This window comes from Mustela putorius, unplaced genomic scaffold (assembly GCF_011764305.1).
Source record: "Mustela putorius furo isolate JIRA1106 unplaced genomic scaffold, ASM1176430v1.1 tig00003896_pilon_pilon_pilon, whole genome shotgun sequence".
Classification (NCBI taxonomy): domain Eukaryota; kingdom Metazoa; phylum Chordata; class Mammalia; order Carnivora; family Mustelidae; genus Mustela; species Mustela putorius.
Window position 1 is genome coordinate 916175 of NW_025422045.1, and position 23490 is coordinate 939664.

A 23490-nucleotide genomic window follows, 5' to 3' on the forward strand; every position below is an offset into this window, starting at 1 on the left:
AAGACAGTGAAATTTGCTAAGCTCAAAGTTCTGAGCTAAAGACCTGCTATTAGATAATTATAATTTTTCACCTGTAAATGTTGCAATAATTTTTTAATAGAAAAATGTAGTAAAACATTTAAAACAAACACTAAAATTTCAGTGTAAAGAGAACAGAAAGATTGGTGATCAATTTCAAAATGATTACAGATCAAGATTGCAAGTAAATTACTTTTCTTCTGTATTTGAACCTGCTGAAACAGATCTTTCTGATAAAGGACAATCCTTTCCGTGTAAAGTTTAATATAAAATAAACACTCCTTCTTGCATTTTTCTGCAGTCACATAACTAATCCAAGGCTACATATAAAATAAGCCTGGGTTAACTACATTAGTGTGTTTTTCTGAGGTTTCTTTTGAGGTTTCATTCATACAATACACATACCATGGGTAAAGGGAAAAGCTATAAAGGGAAAGTCATTCAGATTCATTTTAGCCAGGCCATATTCTGTCCTTCTAATAACATTTAAAAGCCCCAAAATTCAGTGTTGATTTTTAAAATGTAATCTTCAATTTAAGAATATTTGTAAGCATACTAAAAAGGCTGAAAAGTTGCATAAGCCAGTAGGAAAGCCAGTCACTCAAGATCTTCTACTTAAGATATTAAAGATTATGGATGCCTGGGTGGTTCAGTGGGTTAAAGCCTCTGCCTTCCGCTCAGGTCATGATCCCAGTGTCCTGGGATGGAGCCCCACATCAGGCTCTCTGCTCAGCAGGGAGCCTGCTTCCCTTCCTCTCTCTCTGCCTACCTCTCTGCCTACCTGTGATCTCTGTCAAATAAATTAAAAAAAAAAAAAAGACAGTGAAGATTAAATTTAAGATAGTAATCATCAAACTACTAACTTATAGTAAAACATCTAGTGTACCATTTCTGATCATTTGTTCTGAGAGGTGTTAATAGATACATGGAAAGGGTAACTGAGCTAAGCACTTACTGGGTTGCACATACATCAGGTACTGTGCTAAGAGTTCTAGTCCAAAGTTAAGACACAGTCCCTCCTATCAAGGAGTTCACCATCAAGGAAACATGTTGAAGCAAATGCTTATGGAATTGTGAAAAGTGTTTAAAAAAAAAAAAGCGGCGAGATAAACATCTATATGATGGAATGGCTTTTCAAAGGACTAAGCCACTACAAAAGGGAAAGATGCAAGGAAGCAGTGAATACTGTAGTAAACTTGGTTTTGCAAGAAGAGCAGGAGTTAGCAAAGCAAGGGAAGGAGATTCAAGGCAGAGCAAAAGCAAAGAATTATGAAACAAGTCAAGAGTGTTATGAGAACCTGAGTGGTCTAATAGAACTATAATGTAGGAACAAAGGAGAGTAGTCAAATATGCGATTGAAGAGATAGCAAGGGCAACTTCAGGAAAGATCTTGATTGCCAGGATATAGTGTTTGTGCTAAGTTAACAGGAAAGTATGATGATGTGTATCTGAAAGACCAAGGGGAGTATTAGAAGAGGGTAAGCTCCACTCAGGAAGCCCAGAGAAGAGATAGCTAATGACTGTCTTAAGCAAAGTAGAAGCAGTGTCAGTGGAGAAGAGGAAGGTTTAGGGAGATGATTAACAAGGTAAAACCAAGAGAATGTAAGTACCACCTCGAAAAAGAACATTTAAAAGAAATATTTACCACTCAGACCGGCTCAGTCTTATTATTCTCACTCTTAAGGAAAAATTCCAACCATCACTTCTCAACAGAGAACCCCAGCGTCATCATTCAGAGCTTTATCCCCCCATTTGTATTACTATTTAGTTTCAATCAATCAGCAATTCAATTCAGAAATATCACAATATATTAGAATTAGACTTGAGTCCCAAGAGATTGGCCAGCTGCCCCCATCTTGTAGATAAGAAAAATCTGAGGCCTAACCATGCTGAAGTAATAAATCTATTAAGTAACAGAACCAGGATTAAAAGTGACAGCTCTACTTCGAATTTCCACCGCATTTCTTCACAGCCAATTCCTTTCCTGTGAATCAGGCTCCCTTATAATCATGCCAGGAAAAGTGAAAAAGCTTAACTGATCTCTCTGCCTCTGGATGTTTTCCACTCTCAAACATGCTGAGTTATCATTGCCAAATTAATCTTATGAATAGACCAATCCATGCCATTGTTTGCTGAAAATGTCCTATTGCCCATACATCATAGACCTATTGCTCTAAGACTGGGAAACTAGATTCTGGTCCCAATGTTACAGGTTTCTCAGTTGCTGCCTACTCTCCTGTGAAAACCCACCGAAGCTCAGTCCCATCTAGTTCCTCAGCCAATCATAACAAGGCAGGAAGTACATCTGTAACCACAAATACAACCAGAGAAGCAATAGAGTACAGTATGTATTAGTTTGGTCTCTGAAGACAGACTGCTATAATTTAAGCTGAGGCCCTCTACCTGGAAGCTATGCAATCACGAGCAAATTACTTATCTGTACCTCAGTGGACTTAATATCCACTTAATTGGGACTCTTAACAGCATGTATCTCATTAGTTTGTGAGAATTAAATGAATGAATAAATATAAAACACTTAGAAGAGTGTCTGGCACATTACATGTGGTCAATAAATGTTAGTTATTATTATTGACGTGGTGGAGTTGGGAGTCAACCTTACTGTCCAGAATCTACTTGAGAGTATAGCACACAGCCCTTAAAGTTTATTACCACTTAGATATCTTCCGTATTTTGAGATTTTCCTGTGATACTTCCCCCAACTTCCAAACACAATCCATTAATTTTGATTGCAGGGCCACTCCTGTTAGGACCAGCCCTATTTGGTCTCATCCAAAATTATCTACCCATTTCTGAACACCTAGGTATGATCTAAAGTTAGGCAAGATAGAGTATAAAATCATTCTAGATAGAACTGATCAGAGACAGGAATCAAGAGAAACAAAATATTTGAGTGTGAAAATTTGAAGCAGAAAAAATAAGACCATCAGTGGAGGCAGATGATTTTAATGCTAAACTAGGGGTCTATTTTGTTATTTTGTTGGCAATGTTGAAATAGTCCTGGATATTTAATTTATAATATACAAGCAAATACTATCACGACCAGAAGACTGAAAAAAATGGTAGTAACCCTAGAATCCCTGGCAGAAGTTGGCACAGTGTACCGTAAATGAAGAACTGCACTAGTTTCGTTTGTCTTTTCATTTCACTGGGTCTCCCATCATTCTCTGCTTAACAGATATCAAAGAAGTCCAAACTGCCAGAAACCACCATATTTTGACACACTGCTCCTACTTATTGTCTTGCAATTATATACCAGGGACAAATATGTTGCATCCACTTTTAAAAGGAAAAACTATTTTAGAATTACTCAAGATTTGGTTTGAGATATTAATGCCTGTGGTAGGATGAGACAAGTCTAAGGGCATGATCTCCCATTATTTCTGAAATCAGTTAGATCTCAAAAGTTTAGAAAAGGGAACCACAAACTCCCTGAATGAAGAGCCAAAGCTATCTTGAGAAAGAACAACAAAGTTGGAGGTAATCACAGTTCCAGACTGCAAGATCTATTACAAAGCTGTAGTAACCAAAATGGTATGGTATTGGTACAAAAACAGATACATAAATCAATGGATTAGAAAAGATAGCCTAGACAGGGCGCCTGGGTGGCTCAGCAGGTTAAAGCCTCTGCCTTCGGCCCAGGTCATGATCCCAGGGTCCTGGGATCGAGCCCCTCATCGGGCTCTCTGCTCAGTGCAGAGCCTGCTTCTCTCTCTCTCTCTTTCTCTGCCTGCCTCTCTGCCTACTTGTGTTCTCTGTCAAATAAATAAATAAAATCTTAAAAAAAAAAAAAAAGCAAAGATAGCCTAGAAATAAACCCATGCTTATATGGTCAATTAATCTATGACAGAGGAAGACAAGAATATTCAGTGAAGAAAAGACAGTCTCTTCAATAAATAGTGTAGGAAAAACTGGACAGCTACATGCAAAACAACAAAACTAGACTAAAGATCTAACTGTGAAGGAAAAATTATATAAGATGAAAATTGAGAGGAAGGCAAACCATAAGAGATGCTGAACTCTAGAAAACAAACAGAGTTACATGCAGGGATGCTGGGTAGGAGGAAGGGATAATTGGGTTATGGGCATTAAGGAGAGCACTTGATGGAGTGAGCACTGGTTATTATATGCAACTGGTGATTCATAAAACTCTACCACTTAAATTTAAAAAAAAAAAAAAAGACCTAAGGATGAGACCCCAAACCATATAAAACCCCTAAGAGAACACAGGCAGTAATTTCTCTGACATTGGCCATTGCAATATTTTTCTGGATATGTCTTCTTTGGCAAGGGAAACAAAAGCAAAAATAAACAACTGGGACTCTATTAAAATAAAACGTTTTTTATTGAAGTGAAGGAAACTATCAACAAAACAAAAAAGGCAACCTACTGAATGGGAGAAAATATTTACAAATGATGTATCTGGCAAAAGGTTAATATTCAAAATATATAAATAACTTACACAACTCCACACAAAATAATCCAATTAAAAAATGGGCAGAGAACCTGGACATTTTTCCAAAGCAGACATACAGAAGACAAACAGTCACATAAAAAGATACTCAGTATCACTTATCATCAGGGCAATGCAAACCAAAACCACAATGAGATATCACCTTAACACCTGTCAGAATGGCTAAAATCAGAAAGAGAAGAAAGAATAAGTGTTGATATGCGAAAAAAAGGGACCCTTGTGCACTGCTGGTGGGAATGTAAATTGGTACAGACACTGTGGAAAACAGTATGAAGGGGCGCCTGGGTGGCTCCGTTGGTTAAAGCCTCTGCCTTCAGCTCAGGTCATGATCCCAGGGTCCTGGGATCAGAGCCCCACATTGGGCTCTCTGATCAGCGGGAAGCCTGCTTCCTCCTCTCTCTCTGGCTGCTTCTCTGCCTACTTGTGATCTCTGTCTGTCAAATAAATAAATAAACTATTAAAAAAAAAAGAAAACAGTATAAAGATTCTTCAAAATATTTAAAAATAGAATTACCACATGATCCAATAATTTCACTGACTATTTACCCAAAGAAAACAAAAACATTATTTGAAAAGATGTATGTATCCCTATGTTCATTGGACATAATTTATAACACCAAAGATATGGAAGCAAACCAAGTATCCACCAATATAGAATGGATAATGAAGGGGTTATACACACACACACACACACACACACACAATAGAATCCTACACAGCCATAAAGGATGAGATTTTACCACTTGTGACAACATGGATGGACCTAAAGGGTACCAGGCTAAGTGAAATAAGTCAGAGAAAGACAAATACTGTATGATTTCATTCATATGAGGAATCTAAAAAACTAATGAATAAAGGAAAATGAGCAAGTAGCAGAATCAGACCTATATAGAGAACAAATTAATGGTTGCTAGAGGGGAATGGGATGGGGAATGGGCAAAATGGGTGAAGGGGAGTGGGAGATCCAGGCTTCCAATTATCAAAGAAATAAGTCATAGAAATAAAAGGCACAGCATGAAAAATACAGTCAATGATATTGCAATAATGTTGTCTGGTGACAGATGGCAGCTACACTTCTGGTGAGCACAGCATAACATACAGAGAAACTGAATCACCATATGTTGTACATCTGAAACTAATGTAACATTGTGTATCAACTATACTCAAATAAAATTTTTTTTAGTTTAGAGAAGGAAACAAGCCCCAAATAAATTCTGCATATCTCACAGATGAGATCTCTTTTTTTCCTGCTAAATAAAATATATGAAATGAAGACACTGACCACTTTGAATACTTAAGATTCTCCAACTTAGATTATATTATGTTCAGAATGACTAATCCGTTCAAATAATTTCAGAATTTCACAGGGAAATAATGGAATGACTTCTTACATATTCTTCAATGATCATAGTATTCAATGGAAGTAAACATTTTTGAAGAGAAATAGTATTCTTAAATGTAAAACTTATTAAAAATGTTGCCATTCTACTTCTAAAAGAGTTAACTTACTGCTTGCAGTTATGAAAGATAATTAATGACTTACTGGTATAGTTTAGAATGATATAATAGTGATATTTGTCTTTGGAAACAAGTCCAGATTCTCTACTGGTATAGCATTTCACAAAAATCACTTAATGTAATATATACATGGTATTAGTGTTTAACTCATTGTGAAATCAGTGTACCATGGGCCCTGTGAAGATATGGATTCAGTGTCTACAATTCTGACTGCCTTATTCTGTAATTACTCTGATGGCATAAACCATGTCTTATTCATATTTCCATTTCTAGCACTTGATATGGAGTCTTGCACACAAAAGGCAAGGAATCAATGTTCTGGGTCAAGGGATATACGGAAGGGTTATTTATATTACACTATTAAAGAGCTATGCAGTTACAGCTGGTGCTAAGTATAAAACTCTAGCCATTCTGAAATAAGACAGAGGAACTCAGTTTCAAGGAAAGTCAGTTTTGTTTTCATTCCTTCCTAGTACTCCTTAAATTAAGGGTATTTAACACAATATAACAAAAATTTTTATTTGTAAAATATTCTACATTTTTTAAATCTTCTAAACAACAATGTAAAGATTATTATTAGAGAGAGCACACATGCATGTAAATTAGTGGGGGAGGGCAGAAGGAGAGAAGGAATCTTAAGCAGGCTCCATGCCCATGTGGAGCTCAAGTTGGAAGCTTAACTGACAGCCAACCAAGATTATTTTTAATTGCATTTCAAAAATGAAGAAACTGAAGTAATATGAACATAAAATTAGTGAGAGAGATGTGTCTTGAACTGATATTTTGACTTCAGTCAGTGTCCTCCCATTGTACTTTGCTAAGAACAAACTTGGAGGTAAGCTGAGAGAACTGGACCAACTTTTAAAATCACTTCAAATTGTGGCTTTCAGGACGTTTGATTTAATCAATAAAAGAGACAACTGGTTAAGTAGCCCAGTTTTCCAAGTTTGACACTTTATGGATTTACTATGGACTCATAATATGTTAGAGGGAAATATCTATGATATGTTAGAGGGAAATATCTTTCTAACCTAAACTTTCTGTCAAGAAAATTAACCTTGTGTAGGGATAGATGAAACATACCTCAACATCATAAAAGCCTTATATGAAATCCTACAGCTAATATCATCTTCAGTGAGGAAAAACGGAAAGCCTTTCCCTTACAGTCAGGAACAAGACAAGGATGTCCACTTTCACCATTACTATTTAACATAGTACTAGAAGTTTCAGTCTCAACAATCAGACAACAAAAAGAAATAGAAGGCATCCAAAAAATTGCTAGAACTTGATTCAATCTATGAATACAGCAAGTCGCAGGATATAAAATTGCCTTACAAAAATGTTGCATATCTGTACACCAACAAGAAATCAGAAAAAGAAATCGATCCCATTTGGCAATTGCACAAAACCAGTAAGATACTTAGGAATAAACCTAACTAAAGAGGTAAAAGATCGGTATTCAGAAAACTATAAAAACAGTGACGAAAGAAGTTGAAGAGGACACAAAGAAATGGAAAAACATTCCATGCTCACAGATTGGAAAAACAAACATTGTTAAAATGTCTATACTACCCAAAGCAATCTACACCTTTAATGCAATTCCCATCAAAATACTGATAGCATTTTTCAAAGAGCTAGAACAAACAATCCAAAAATTTGGATGGAACCACAAAAGATCCTTAAAAACCAAACGAATCTTGGAAAAAGAAAACGAAAGCTGGAGGTACCACATTTCCGGATTTCAAGCTATATTACAAAGAAAGCTGTAGTCATCAAGACAGTATGGTATTAGCATAAAAACAGACACACAGATCAATGGAACAGAAGATAAAACCTGGAAATGGATCCACAACTATATGGTCAATTCATCTCCAACAAAGCAGGAAAGAATATCCAACAGAAAAATAGTTTCTTCAACAAACAGTGTTCGGAAAACTAGACAACAACATGCAGAAGAATGAAACTGGACTACTGTGTTACACAAAAATAAATTCAAAATGGATGAAAGACCTACATGTAAGACAGGAAACCATAAAAACCTAGAGGAGAACATAGGCAGCAACCTCTTTGACCCTAGCTGCAGCAATTTCTTACTGGACACATTGCCAAAGGCAGGCAAAAATAAACTACTGGAACTTCACCAAAATAAAAAAACCTCTGCATGGAGAAGGAAGCAACAAAACTAAAAGCCTACAAAATGGGAGAAGATATTTGTAAATGTCATATCTGACAAAGGGTTAGTATCTAAAATTTATACGGAACTTATCAAACTCAACATCCCAAAAAGCAAATAATCCAGTTAAGAAATGAGCAGAAGGCATGAACAGAAATTTTTCCAAAGAAGACATCCAGATGGCCAGCATATATATGAAAAGATGCTCAACATCATTCATCATCAAGGAAATACAAATCAAAAACAAGATGAGCTATCACCTCAAACCTGTCAGAATGGCTAAAATTAACAGCACAAGAAACAACAGGTGTTGGCAAGGATGCAGAGAAAGGGGAATCCTTTTATACTGTTCGTGGGAATGCAACCTGGGGCAGCCATTCTGGAGAACAGTATGGAGGTTCCTCAAAAAGTTAAAAATAGAACAACTCTATGACTCAGCAATTGCACTACTAGGTATTTACCCAAAGGGTACAAAAATAAAGATATGAAGGGTACATGCACCTTGATGTTTATAGCAGCATTATCAATAATAGCCAAAATATGGAGAGAGCCCAAATGTTCATCAGCTCATGATTGGATAAAGAAGGATATATATATATATATATATATATATATATATATATATATATATATCTAATGGAATATTACTAGCCATCAAAAAGAATACAATCTTGCCATTTGCAACAATGTGGATGGAGCTAAAGTGTATTATGCTAAGTGAATAAGTAAATCAGACAAAGACAAATACTATATGATTTCACTCCTATGAGGAATGTAAGGAAGAAATCAAGTGAACAAATGGGAAGGGAGGGGAAAAAGGAGAGAGGGAAACAAACCATAAGAGACTCTTAACAGTTGATAACAAACTGAGGGTTGATGGAGGGAGTTGGGTGGAGGGATGGGCTAGATGGGTGATGGGTATTAAGAAGGGCACTTGTTTGAGCACTGGGTGTTGCATGTAAGTGATGAATCACACAATGCTACTCCTGAAACCAGTATTGCTCTGTATGTAAACTAACTAAAATTTAAATTTTTTTAAAAAGAAAAAGAAAAAAAACCTTGCAAAACCTAAAATTTTACTTCTATTCTGTTACAATTAATATACTCAGATAGATGTATTGGAGAAGGTAGAGGAAGAAGAAAATAGAAATAAGGGTGAAACAAATAGAAAAGTACAATTCCATGATTGAATTATGATCTAACACCTGAGAAAAGCAATTTTTAAAATCATTTCAAAGGTCTACAAAAGGAATGACCACGTTAGTACTGCTAATTGGCAGAATCACACATTGCCATAAGCCTAGTAATACTGACTAAGTCAGAAAGTGAATGCATGGTAATAATTTTAAAAGTGTTCTTTAAAAAGGGTTTTCTGTAAGCTCAAAAGGATTGTTTTCCTCCTCAACAGAGAGTATTATGTACTGGTTTCAAACAAGAACATTATTTCATAGTCTCTAGCTCTATCTCACACTGGAGAATACATCAGACACATGAGACTGAAGCCCTGCAGTGAAGAGCCAATCGTGTGGCAGTTGACAGCAATGGACTGCGTGACCTGGAAACTGTAAACCAAAATTTCAAATAACTACAGTGCAGATGGATTGCATTAAAATTCTCAGTGACGAGAAGGTGCCACTGATAGGCTGTTCCCAGGGTCTTCTGTCATCAGTAGTAGCGGTAATTGCAGTATTAACAGCAGTAATAGCAGTAACAGCTGGAGCAGGAACAGGAAGAGCCATCATAGTAGGAGTAGTGACAGCAGCAGTAGCTGAAGCAGCCATGGCAACAACACGCAGTTATTAAGTACTTTTTGTCAGGCCAATGCTAAGTAATTTTAATTATATAACTAAATACCTTCAATTATTTAATAATTTAACTAATTTAATTTCCATACCTAATCTCTATTTCTTAAAACTACCCCGCACAGACTTTAATTACGGACCTTTCACTGATGAGGAAGCTGAGGCTCAACAAGCTGGATAGACACCCAACTAGGATTTAAACCTAGGACTACCTTATTCCAAAGCTGCACTCCTTTTACGACACCATACTTCACAGTGGTACAGATATTTTTCAGTGTGGAGGATTAAAAACAATAGGTTTCTGTATTTGAAGAAGTGACATAGAATAGGAGAGGCACAGTAGCTTCTCCCAAGTTTGCAGAAAAGAGTCAACTCTTTCAGGTAGTCAAATTCCAAAAAGACTAGAGTGAGGCTGTAGAAGGACCTCAAAACCAGAAAGGTGGACTGAAAATATGAGATGAACCATACTGCAGTTAGTATAAGGCAGTATAATTAGGGGAAAAATACAGTTATGACTAAAATGAACATAGGAGCATTCATAGACATTCTCTAACAGTAGAAGTTTGGAGAGCTTTAGATAACAAAAAAATTTATGGCATGACTAATGTTTGCTTCGATAGTAACTCCAGTGATCCGAAGGAGCACGTGCACCTGAATGTTTAGAGCAGCAATGTCTACAATAGCCAAACTATGGAAAGAACCTAGATGCCCATTAACAGATGAATGGATAAAGAAGATGTGGTATATATACACAATGGAATACTATGCAGCCATCAAAAGAAATGAAATCTTGCCATTTGCAATGACGTAGATGGAACTAGAGAGTATCATGCCTAGCAAAATAAGTCAATCGGAGAAAGACAACTTCATATGATCTCCCTGATATGAGGAAGTGGAGATGCAACATGGGGGGTGAAGGGGGTAGGAGAAGAATGAATGAAACAAGATGGGACTGGGAGGGAGATAAACCATAAGTGACTCTTAATCTCACAAAACAAACTGAGGGTTGCTGGGGGGAGAGGGTTTGGGAGAGAGGGATGGGGTTATGGACACTGGGGAGGGTATGTGCTATGGTGAGTGCTGCGAAGTGTGTAAACCTGGTGATTCACAGACCTGTACCCTTGGGGATAAAAATACATTAAATGGGGGCGCCTGGGTGGCTCAGTGGGTTAAAGCCTCTGCCTTCAGCTCAGGTCATGGTCCCAGGGTCCTGGGATCAAGCCCCGCATCGGGCTCTCTGCTCGGCGGGGAGCCTGCTTCCTCCTCTCTCTCTGCCTGCCTCTCTGCCTACTTGTGATCTCTCTCTCTGTCAAATAAATAAATAAATAGAATCCTTTAAAAAATACATTATATGTTTATAAAAAATAAAAAAATAGAATCTTTTTAAAAATGCATATATTATGCTCCTATAAAGGTTGATTAAAACCCTCTAAAAAAAAAATAACTCCAAACATACACACACACACACACACACAGGGTTAGAAAAAGAAAGTTAACAAAAGTGATCTGTGTAACCACAAGAGACTCTTAATCTCACAAAACAAACTGAGGGTTGCCAGGGGTAGGTGGGTAGGGAGAGGGTGGTTGGATTATGGACATTGGGGAGGGTATGTGCTATGGTGAGTGCTGTGAAGTGTGTAAACCTAGCGATTCACAGACCTGTACCCCTGGGGCTAATAATACATTATATGTCAATTAAAAAAGAGAGAGAGAGAAAAAAGTGATCTGTGAAATGGTATGGGAAGCTCCAATTGAAAACTGAAGTTATTCTAAGATGAATAAAATACAGGCAGAAATCAAATCATGAACAGTCAGTATTAATATAACAATAGTAAAAATGATAACTTTACACGTGTAGAGCACTTCCTATGTGCCAACTACTTTCTAAGTACTTTACGCATATACTAATTCATTTAATTCCCTCAACGCTTTATGAGCAAGTACTGTTATCTGTGTTTTACAAATGATGAATGGGCACAAATGTCTGGTAATCTACCCAAACTCACACATACCCTAATAAACAGCAGGATAGGAACACCACACTAAGCAATCAACTGCAGAGCCTGTGCTGTTCAACCACTGTCCCTTTTAACCCTCTGAGAGGGTTTAATGAAGAGCTGGGTATAAAAACTCTCATCTTCGAATCAATAAAGAAACAAGAGCATTGAATGACACATTGGACCAGATGGACCTCATAGATATATATAGAACATTCCACCCTAAAACAACAGAATACTCATTCTTCTCAAGTGCACATGGAACTTTCTCCAGAAGAGACCACATACTGGGTCACAAATCAGGACTCAACCAATACCAAAAGACTGAGACTATTCCCTGCACATTCTCAGATCACAATGCTTTGAAACTGGAGCTCAATCACAAGGAAAAGTTCTGAAGGAACTCAAACACCTGGAAGCTAAAGACCACCTTGCTTAAGAATGCTTGGATCAACCAGGAGATCAAGGAAGAACTGAAACAATTCATGGAAACCAATGACAATGAAGACACTTCGATCCAAAACCTATGGGATACAGCAAAGGCGGTCCTAAGGGGGAAATACATAGCCATCCAAGCCTCCCTCAAAAAAACTGAAAAATCCAGAACACAGCAGCTGTCTCTACACCTTAAAGAACTGGACAATCAACAACAAATCAAACCAACTCCACACATAAGAAGGGAAATAATCAAGATTAGAGCTGAGATCGATGAGGTAGAAACCAGAGACACAGTAGAACGTTATCATGAAACTAGAAGCTGTTTTTTTGAAAGAATCAATAAGATTGATAAACCATTGGCGACACTAATCCAAAAGAAAAGAGAGAAAGCTCAAATACATAAAATTATGAACGAAAAGGGAGAGATCACAACGAACACCAAGGAAGTAGAAACAATCATCAGAAGTTATTATCAACAGTTACGGCACAGGGTTGCAGACTGGATAAAACGACAGGACCCATCCATATGTTGTCTATAAGAGACCCATTTTGAACCTAAAGATACACCCAGACTGAAAGTGAAGGGATGGAGAAGCATCTTTCATGCCAATGGGCCTCAAAAAAAGGCTGGGGTAGCGATTCTCATATCAGACAAATTAGATTTTAAACTAAAGACTGTAGTCATAGATCCAAAAGGACACTACATCATTCTTAAAGGGACTTTCCACCAAGATGATCTAACAATTGTAAATATCTATGCCCCCAATACGGGAGCAGCCAATTACATAAGAAAATTGTTAATCAAGATAAAGAGTCATACTGATATGAATACACTAATCATTAGAGATCTTAACACGCCTCTCTCAGAAATAGACAGATCATCAAAGCAGAAAATCAATAAAGAAACAAGAGCAAAAACTCTCATCTTCGTATCAAGGAAGATCTCCTGACACTGTTTAAGCAAGAAAGAAAACTTTACAATGTAAGAAACTCCTTAACAGATAATAAAAGACAGGAAAAAGCAATAGTCTCAAGTAAATAAGTGGGTACACAGATGAAGTAGGCATAAGGAGTAACAAAGAGAAGCTATAAATAAATATGAGAGTCTTAAACATCTTAGTGTGAAATCAAGAAAGGTAACCCTATCCTCCAAAAACAAACAAACAAAAAACCCTTGCTGCTATACTCAGAGGCAGAATATGCTAATAACTGGTCTCTCCTTGTTATGTATTTCTCAGATTTTATAAATAGCAGATGTCATTTTCTGTAATTTCTAAAAATATATGTACATTGTTAGCATCCAGTTATTAAACTCTACCTTACGAAGATTCATAAACATGAAAGAAAAGTCTAGGAGTCCATCTTAGTTAACACCTTACACAATTACTTTTTATTCCCCAATTCGGAGAATCTAAAGAATGATTCCCCTAGATCAGCATTCTACGTACTAACTGATGGAAATTAATGTCAGAAAGTTAATAAGTATTGAAGGAAAAAACATTCCAGGGTCAAATAAATATTCTTGTTGATAATCACAGGCCACATCTTGCAGGAAAAATCCTATATTAAAGACTTTATTTAATTTTAACTTGCATTTCCTAAATTTATTTGACCAAGGAAACCTTTCCCCTCAGATAGTTTAAAAATTACAGACACACTAGTTCCACAATTCAGAGTTTGGGAAACAATGACCTAGTTACTTTCTTTTGTAAAAATGTAAGAGAATTAGAGAATTACTTTTATGAGAGTATTTGTAGGAAGTTAGAAGTGCTGAGGAGTAACATGGACATTTAGTTTTTTTAAGGCCAAAAGTTTCTGCTACCAGAGATACAGATATGTGGCATTCTGTACTGATCTCCTAAGAACAAATTTAAACACATATGTTTTATGTTTAACACATATGCATAACCAATATTGAATAAAGAATCCCAGAACTCTACAACATGTCTGCACTCATATTTTACAAAAAAGACACCATCACTGCCCTGGTTTTCCCTTTACATCACTGGCCACTCCTGCTTAGTTTCCTCTGCCAATAACTTTTCATCTCCCTAACCCTCTTGTCAGATTCCCCAGAGTTCAATCTGTGGACCTTACCTTCTCTCTAGTTCTATATGTCCCTTGGTAATCTCATACAGTCCCACAACTTTTTCTTAATTTAACATTTGTTTTGGGAAAATTTTATATTCCATGTAGTTTTAAGAAACAACATAGAGACTCCATGCACCTTCTGTCCAGTTTATGATAACATCTTACAAAATTATAGTGCAAAATCATAACCAAGATATTGACAGTGATATACCGATTTTTTTCACATTTCCCTGGTTTTACTTGACTTCATTCCCATTACACTTAAAAATGTTCCGTGGTATTTATAGCCGAGAACATTCCCCTAAGTTCATATAAATGAATGACTATGGCATCTCCATTTGGATATCTAACAGGCCTCTCAAACTGAAACATGCCCCAAGCCAAAGTCTTCATCTTCCCTTCCAAATTTATTCTTCCTAGTCTTCCCCAATTCAATTAATATCAATACCATTTTCCCACTTGCTTAGATTAATAACTATGATGTCACTCTCAACATTTTACCTTATTTCACATTCACACTATCAACAAATTCAAAACATATAAAAAATCAAACCTCTATCATCCACACTGCTAGCTGCCTAGCCTAATCAATCCCCTGCATCTCCTGCCAGAGTATTACAATAGCTCCCCAACTAATTTCCCTGATTTTGCCCTTGGTCTTCTATAGTTCATTTTCAAGACAGGGGCTAAAGTAATATAAGCACTCTTCTCTACTTATGGTTTTTTGTTGACTGTAGTTTTTACTGAGGTATACAAGACTCACTACTGAAAATCCTCTAATGAATGGCTTCTTATATCAGAGTTAAAGCCAAATTCATACATGGCCCACATCACCTCACAGCCCCCATCTCCTACTATTCTCTCTTGCTCACTCATTTATGGCTAACCTAGTTTCCTTGCAGTTCTTCAGGTCTTTACTCAGATATCATGTCTCAGTGAGGCCTTCTCTGACTACCACGTTTTAAATGGAAGCATCCCTAATCTCAGCCTGTACTCCTATCCCCCTTCCCTACTTTATTTTCCTCTACAGTTCTGACCACAATCTAACAAACTGCGTGTTTTATTTACTTTTTATTGTCTGTCTTTCAGCATTAAATAAAACATGAGCTTGAGGAGGAGAGATTTCAGTCCATTTTTCTAGCACCTACAATGGTGCTAGGCACAAAGTAGATGTTCAAGAAATCACTGAATAAATAAATGAGGCCTGAAGCAGTCATATTTTACCAAAATATGACAAAAATATGGCAAGAATCCTAAGTCTCTATAGTTTAGGAGTCATTTTTTCTAAGAATGGTAATGGATTCAAATAAAACCAACTTCACTTTTTATTTGGCAGTAACCAAAGACACACATGCATGAAATGACAATTTCTGATCAGGTAAATAAACTTGATGGTAAGGAGGGATCAGGCCCAGGCACCTGGGTGGCTCAGTGGGTTAAGAGATGGCCTTCAGCTCAGGTCGTGATCCCAGAGTTCTGGGATCTAGTCCCGCATTAGGCTCCAAGCTCCGCAGGCAGTCTATTTCTCCTTCTGACCTTCTACCTGCTCATGCTCTCTCTTACTTGCTCTCTCTCTCATATAAATAAATAAAATCTTAAAAAAAAAAAAAAAGGAGGGATCAGACCCAAACTAAACTCATCATCAGCACCAAATTAAAATTCAACCAACTACCTATTGCAAGAAAATTTTGTACCAACTGCCTTAAGTGTTTTATTTATACCAACTTCTTAATAAGGAAGTTATATGTGATAGAACTTTTAAGAGTTTAAAATTTAAGAAAATGAACTTGATAATACTATAAAATAGAGTCCTAGGAAAGAACACAAACCAATACTCCTACACTGTAGGAGTTCAACAAGAATGTAGTTTATCGTATTTTTGAGCAAGGATTTGTAAATGAAAAAGAAACTTCTGTTACAAATGGAAGGAAGTTGTTGCCTCTGGGTAAAATTTTAAAACATTTTTTAAAATTGGGTAGAAAGAGGGTGAATGACAAAACATCCTAGAGATAAGGAAATAAAGATTAGTATATCACCAGGTCCACTTATTAAGAAACAAGTCACTTTGGAAGCTTTTGGAAAACCATTCATTTACAGTAATAATTAGTTGGGAAATTTAAGACTAGTGGATTCAGCTTTTTTTGATTATTATTTGCAAGGAGCACATTACATAATATGTAGTCATCAAAATTGGCTTTAAATTTCTTTTAAAGTAAAATGAAAGAAGTTCTATTTTAGAGTAAAAAACGTAACTGAGTCATACTTTCAGAGCCTGCCTGTCCTCACAGCAGGTAAGATCACAAAAGGCATTTTGCTTGTCTTTAAGAGTCAAGAAATTGGTATAGTATAGTGACCTTTCAATTGTTCTGGAGGAAAAAATATAAGGTGTATTAAGTAGATACAGCTTTCAGTTTGTAGGCCTCCAGAAAATAATTAAAGCAATCCTCCTATTTATATGATAAACCTATAGCTTTTGTATGAATTCTTTTTTTTTTTTTAAGATTTTATTTATTTATTTGTCAGAGAGAAAGCGAGCGAGATCGAGCACAGGCAGACAGAGTGGAAGGCAGAGTCAGAGGGAGAAGCAGGCTCCCTGCGGAGCAAGGAGCCCGATGTGGGACTCGATCCCAGGACGCTGGGATCATGACCTGAGCCGAAGGCAGCTGCTTAACCAACTGAGCCACCCAGGCGTCCCTTTTGTATGAATTCTTTACGAGTAAATAATTCCTGAGGCACTTAAACAATACAATTTTTTATTAAAAGAAATTAATAGCATCAAAATTATTTAGTAGATCTATATTTAATATAACTAAAACAAATGTCATATTCTTAAAATATATATATGAGGATATATATACACACACATATGTATGTATATATATATCTATCTATCTCTATCTATATATATATACCACAACTACATTACTGGCCCCCATAATTTCTAATGTTACTTTTACCCCAAGAGACTACATTAATTATTAAGTGGCTATTATGTATCAGATGTACAAATATGTGACTTCAAAACTTGCTTTAAGGTCTGCAAGAAGAGGTTTTGCCAATTCTTTACACTTTAAAATCCACAATTATTAAGATAATATTGATAATAATAATCCCAAAGTAAGACAGAGGATATAATAATGTTGAATGGTCTGAACAACAGCCAAAATAAAAAACTATAAATAGGCAGCTATAAGGGAATCTGTAGAGTATCCCAAAGAATTTCTTGGAGTTCTTAACAAAACAAAGCAAACACTAAACAACAGTTTTAAAGAAAAGAATATAAAAATAGACATCATAAAATAGACATCAGTAAATTTGGAGAACATAAAACCAAGTTACCAAAATTAAATTTTTTAAAATTCAAAAATCTGAGAATTGGTATTCCTAAAAAACTAGAAGGTTAGTACTGGGCAATATATTTTAAATGATAGAAAAATAACTGCAATTTGGAACATAATTTTAGAGACCTGTTGTTCCAAGGACATGAAAATAACCATGGTTTCCTAACAACCAGAGAGCTTTTGTATTTCTTGGACTGCATTCATGCTAGATGAAGATTAAAAGGCAGCAGCCAAAATGAATACACTTCAACTTGGATGTTGAAGCAATGATCTGATGGGGTTTTCTTGGCCACAAGTGACCCACAAGCTTAAGATCAAGAGCCAAAGCCCCCAGTGGGATGTTGTGCTCAATTTGGTGGGGCTTGAAACCATCTCTGGTTAAATCATCATCAGCCTGGCAGGAGGCCAGCCATGAAGGAAGGGAGTCTCCCCAAACTCTGATTTCTTGAGACCACAACCTAGAGCAGGTCCCACAGTCAAATTATTCACATTCCTTGAAAAGAGAGAACAGGCATCAGTTGTGTCCGTCGAAGGGGGACACTGTCCAGGTGTACCCTGGACATTTTTTGAAATCTCTGGGCTGCCTCTGCATCTGAAAAATAAGAAAAATAGCACAATGACAGACAACGGATGAGGAAAAAGACAATCATCTGGCCTAAAAACTTAAGACTTATAAGAAATTAAGAAAGCAGACAAAACAAACAATTAGACAAACAGCCATATCATTTGGAATGTATTATTCTGAAGGCAAGTACAGCAGAGAAAAACACAAATTATTTTAAGCAAAGTAAGAAATGACCATAGCAACAAAAGTTATTTTTGGAGAGAGCCAACTGGGGGAATTAAAAAAAAAAAAAAAAAACATTAAAAAAAAGTATGTTAAGATATGTCAACCTGACACAAAGATAAGGTGGAATAAGAATCTAGTCCCATTTGAAGCTGAAATTTGCTGAATAATGAGAGCTAGTGTCATGAACTTGGCTGCTTAACTGCCTTTGTGTAAGAAAACATCTCAGAACTTTGAACTTAGGAAATTCCAACTTGTCTTGCACCAGGTCACGAGCTCCAAAGAGCAGGAACCTATTTCAACAAGCAGCTTTAAAAACAAACAAACAAACAAAATACTTTAATATTTTTCATTTCTTTTAATGATACATTTTAAAATGCAGTAGTGCTAAAATCCACCAAAGTAAAATGCACTGAATTAAAAATTAAACTTACTCAGAAAGATGTTCAGAAGTTGGGATACAAACAGAAACTGAAATTAGAAGAAAAGTTTTATATTTAAAAGAGCACATGAAATATAGTGAGTGAGAATAACGATTTAGTAAAGAGCTCATATTGTGGCTGACCAAAAATACTGGAATAAATATAAAAAATCCAAAGCAATACAATTATATATACATACCTTTCTCTAATACAACTTGACAAGTATGAGTTTCATGTTGACTTAAGTGTGTGGCCATAATATCTAAGCCAGAAACATCAGCAATGAAATCACAATTAAGGCACACTAGAGTAATGCCCCTATAAAAAAAAAAAAGCAAATAGTATAAAAGAAAATGTTTTCATCTTTTATAAAAATCCATATACAAGTTCAATGATTATTTTTCTATAATTTGGTTTTTATGTCATAACTGTCACTCTCATTTTTGTTATAAAACTTGACATAACTGAAATGATTCTCTAGAAAATGGAATAGCCATATTCAAATTATGCTACCATTTATTTACAGAAAGTATTTTTGTTTTATAAACTTTTACCACTCATGCTAAAAACTAGGTGACAGGAGATCTATAGCCCAAACCTGGCCTCACCAACAACTTGTGTCATTTCAACAAGTCACAATCTATCTGTGCCTCTGTTCATCTGTAGAGCAAGGATACAGTATTAATTCACTCAATATATATTTACTGAGGCTGCCTTTATATATATTGTACTATATATTGCATTGTGGTTATAATGATGACCAAAAAATACAGTCTGTGCTCTAACAGAACGTACAGTCTAGTATTTTATTAAGGTAATGAAAAAATTAGAAGAGAAATGTTAATGATGATGTTGTAGCTGCCATTAATTGTGTACCATGTTTTAAAGGTATTCCCATATATTTTTAGTTTAATTATTCTCATTATTCTCATTTAACACTGAATTAATGAAAGTAGTTTATTTAGTAATTACTAAAGTAGTTAATTCACTACTGAAGTCCAAAGCCTGGTCCTCAGCATACCAGCACGGCGAACCGGTCCACTTGTTGGGGCCTAAATTCCTTGTTTCTTAACATAACTTCACTGAATGCTATAGTTCCTAAATGCAATCTCTAGTGATTATAAATTTTAAAAAATGTTTGGAAACAATTCCCAAAGCCATTGATACTTTTGTTGAATTCAGGAATAGTTTTTATACTCATTGGGTCAGACTCTGTAGCACTTGCTATTTGAAATATTTAACACAACTGACATATAGGAAGTAACAATGGCCTTCAGATTCTAATTTAAATTGTGTTTAAACTTTAGATTTTTTGTTGAAAGGTATTTAAAAATATTATTAACCCTGCAAAAATATGGAAATGTTTCAGAAAACTTAGAAAACCACTATATGTTTATTATATTTACTAGACTAAGTACTTTGGATCTTGTGAGTCAAGCATCTGAAATGTTGTTTAAAAGAAAATCAAATATATTAAATGTATAAATGATGTTAAGATGTTTAAGGAACTTGAATTGTAAATATTGTTTAAAAATTTAGTCTATTTAACTTAAATGAACTTTATCAAACATAATTAAAAGTCCTCTTGAAAGCAACTATTAAAATGTACTAGACATCTGACATCTAAACGGAATATTTTTAAAGTGAAATCTAAAAGCTTAATTTTAACAACTAATTATATAATCTTCTCTGTTAACAAACTGCTCCTACAGAAATCAAAAGTAGTCTCTATGGTAAGTAGTAGCTAAATTACTATTCCACTAGTCATAGTTACTTGTACCAGGGTTGGAGTGCCTAACTCATGCCTTCACTAAACAAGGATTTGTAAAATTGCAAATTTCTTGATCTGGAAAGATGTGCGAGACTGGGACTAGTATGTTCAAGTGATCAATAGAGAAAGCTGGTCCGCACTAAAAAAGGAAAGCAGAACCCAAGTCCAGAGAAAATAATAAAGACAAGATTATCCTGCCTCAGCAGGTCAGACTAGAGAGAAGCCATGTTACTAAATGATCCTATTTCCCTTATTTGTTCGGTTGCACCTCCTCCTCTTAGGGGTCCATGAGATTCTTTAGAATTCTGCTTATAAGTTATTTTTGCTTAGGTGAAAAAAAAATAGACCATGTAATGTGATCATTGTTACTGTCAACTTATTAACAGAGCACAAATGCGGTTTTGAAGTTCATAACATGCTTTAAAATTTTAAAGTTTTGGCAATACACAAAATATACGCGAGTAACATACCTTAGATTGACTTCTCCCCTGCAGCTCTAGTTTAGGTGTGCTGTGTTTCTACACTTAGATGCCACATTAGCACAACAAAACTGACCTACATTAAACTAAAATCATGTACTTCCTCCCCAAATCACCTACTCCTAGCTGGTCTTTCATTATGATAGTAAAGCTCAAACTATAATTATCTGTCTCCTCTTCCTTAAAATAATCAGTATGGCAAGCATTTGATAATATTTATTATTTACACTGTACCAGTCTAAGAATTGTAGATGCATCATCTTACGTAAATATTTGGAACACCTGGGTGGCTCAGCTGGTTGAGTGTCCAGCTCTTGGTTTTGGCTCAGGTCATGATCTCCCAGGTTGTGGGATGGAGCCGGGAGTCCGCTTGGGGGATTTTGTCCCTCTGCCCCTCCCCCCACTCGTATTTTCTCTCTCAAATAAATAGCTAAATCTTAAATAAATAAATAAATAAATAAAGTAATGACCCAAAAAGGTAGTTGCTGTAATTTATCACCTTTTTATAAAGTTAGCTTAGTAAACTACCAAGGACACAGAACTGATAAAGGTCAGGACTTGGCTTGAAATTGAGCACTTTGATTCTAGACCCTATCTTCTTAAAGATGATATAATACTGCCTCATCATTTTAACTTAGGTCCTAACTAAATTGTTCATAACTACCACAATAGTTCTAATCCATAGGATTCATGCATCTATAACTCACCCTACTATTGAAACTTCCTTCACGATCACCTGATTCTAAATAAGATATCAAAGGTTCTCTAATGCTCTGCAAATTAAGTCCAAACTACTTAACTATATTTTCAACACTTTCGCAATCTAGCTCTAAGCTTAAAACTATTCCTCCAGACTTCAATCTTATTACTATTATCTGAACTTCGTGCTCCTCCATTTACTACTAGCCATTCCCTCTGTATGCCTTCTACTTTTTCATTTCTGTATGCCTTCACCTTTATTCACACTATTTCTTTTAACTCAAATAACTCTGTGCATCTTTTATCAGTTTAAATAATGTTCATTCTTTAAAACCAAGTATACCTAACAGCTATGCAGATCATTCCAAGTTATCTCTCTTCCCTTTCACACTTACTAAAAGTTGTCCTTGCTTTATTATAGTTTTATACATTCACCCCTTATCTCCCACCCAATAAACTATATATTCTCTGAAGGGTAGTTTCAAGACTTATTCATCACTCTCATCTTCATAAGACCTGCTATATTGTGTACCTGACAGATATGTAATAAAATAGACAAAGAATGAATATTCCATTCAAACAAGAGCAATCACAAAAATTATTGTTCTATAATTTTAAGTATGCTATGTCCATTCATAGAAATTGACCAGTTTTTTATTTTAGACCTATTCCAGTTGAAAGAGAAGTATTCCAGATCTTTAAAATCATATAATTCGTTTAAAAAACAAACATAACTGAGCTTGATAACAGTAAGGTAAAAATGAAACCAAAATCTCATCTTTTGAAAAAACCCTTTTTATTCTATTCACAAGTAGGCAGAGCAGCAGGCAGAGAAAGAGGGGGAAGCAGGCTCCCCACTGAGTAGAGAGCCCGACATGGGGCTTGATTCCAGGACCCCAAAATCATGACCTGAGCCGAAGGCAGAGGCCTAACCCACTGAGTCACTCAGGCACCCCAACCCTTTTTATTCTTATAAAAATTTTCAGTAAAGGCAACATCTAATATAATCTTAACCCATTTCCTTGAATTCAGTAAATGTCTTAAAATTTATACTAATATTTTTAAAAACTAAATCAAAATTTTCTCTCCCTGTGAGCTACAGATCCCTATGAGCTAAGTCATAGATGGGACCTACAGTTCATATAAGTCATTTTCAACATATACATTAACTTATTCACTGAATATTTACTGAGTGCCTACCACGTGCCAGGCATTAGTCAATGCGAGACAAAAATCCAAACTACATGTATATTCTAGTGAGAGGACACAGAAAAATCTAGAAGGTAAAGTACACAGTATGTCAGATGATGAAAGATGACTTGGATAAAAATGCAGAATAAAAAGGAGACAGGAAGTGTTGGGGTAAAGCATAGGGGAGAAGATACAATGTAAAAATCAAATGGTCAAGGAAAGGGTCACTCTGATCAGAGTAGCAGCCCAATGTAGATAAAGGAAGACATAC

General features: G+C 35.7%; 1 protein-coding gene across 14 annotated transcripts in view; it reads right to left on the bottom strand.

The window, feature by feature from the left end:
• Positions 1-23490, bottom strand: part of ZNF280D (zinc finger protein 280D) — a 136855-nt gene that overhangs the window by 29068 nt on the left and 84297 nt on the right. For 11 of the 14 annotated variants that reach the window (XM_045067591.1, XM_045067589.1, XM_045067583.1 and 8 more), the window contains 2 exons: positions 19279-19397; positions 19092-19128 (listed from right to left, as the gene is read on the bottom strand). In XM_045067591.1, coding sequence (XP_044923526.1) covers positions 19092-19128; positions 19279-19397 — 156 coding nt within the window. Of the gene's footprint in view, positions 1-17268; positions 18463-18489; positions 18967-19091; positions 19129-19278; positions 19398-23490 lie in introns of those variants that run through there. The other 3 variants (XM_045067592.1, XM_045067595.1, XM_045067593.1) reach the window with 3 other exon arrangements.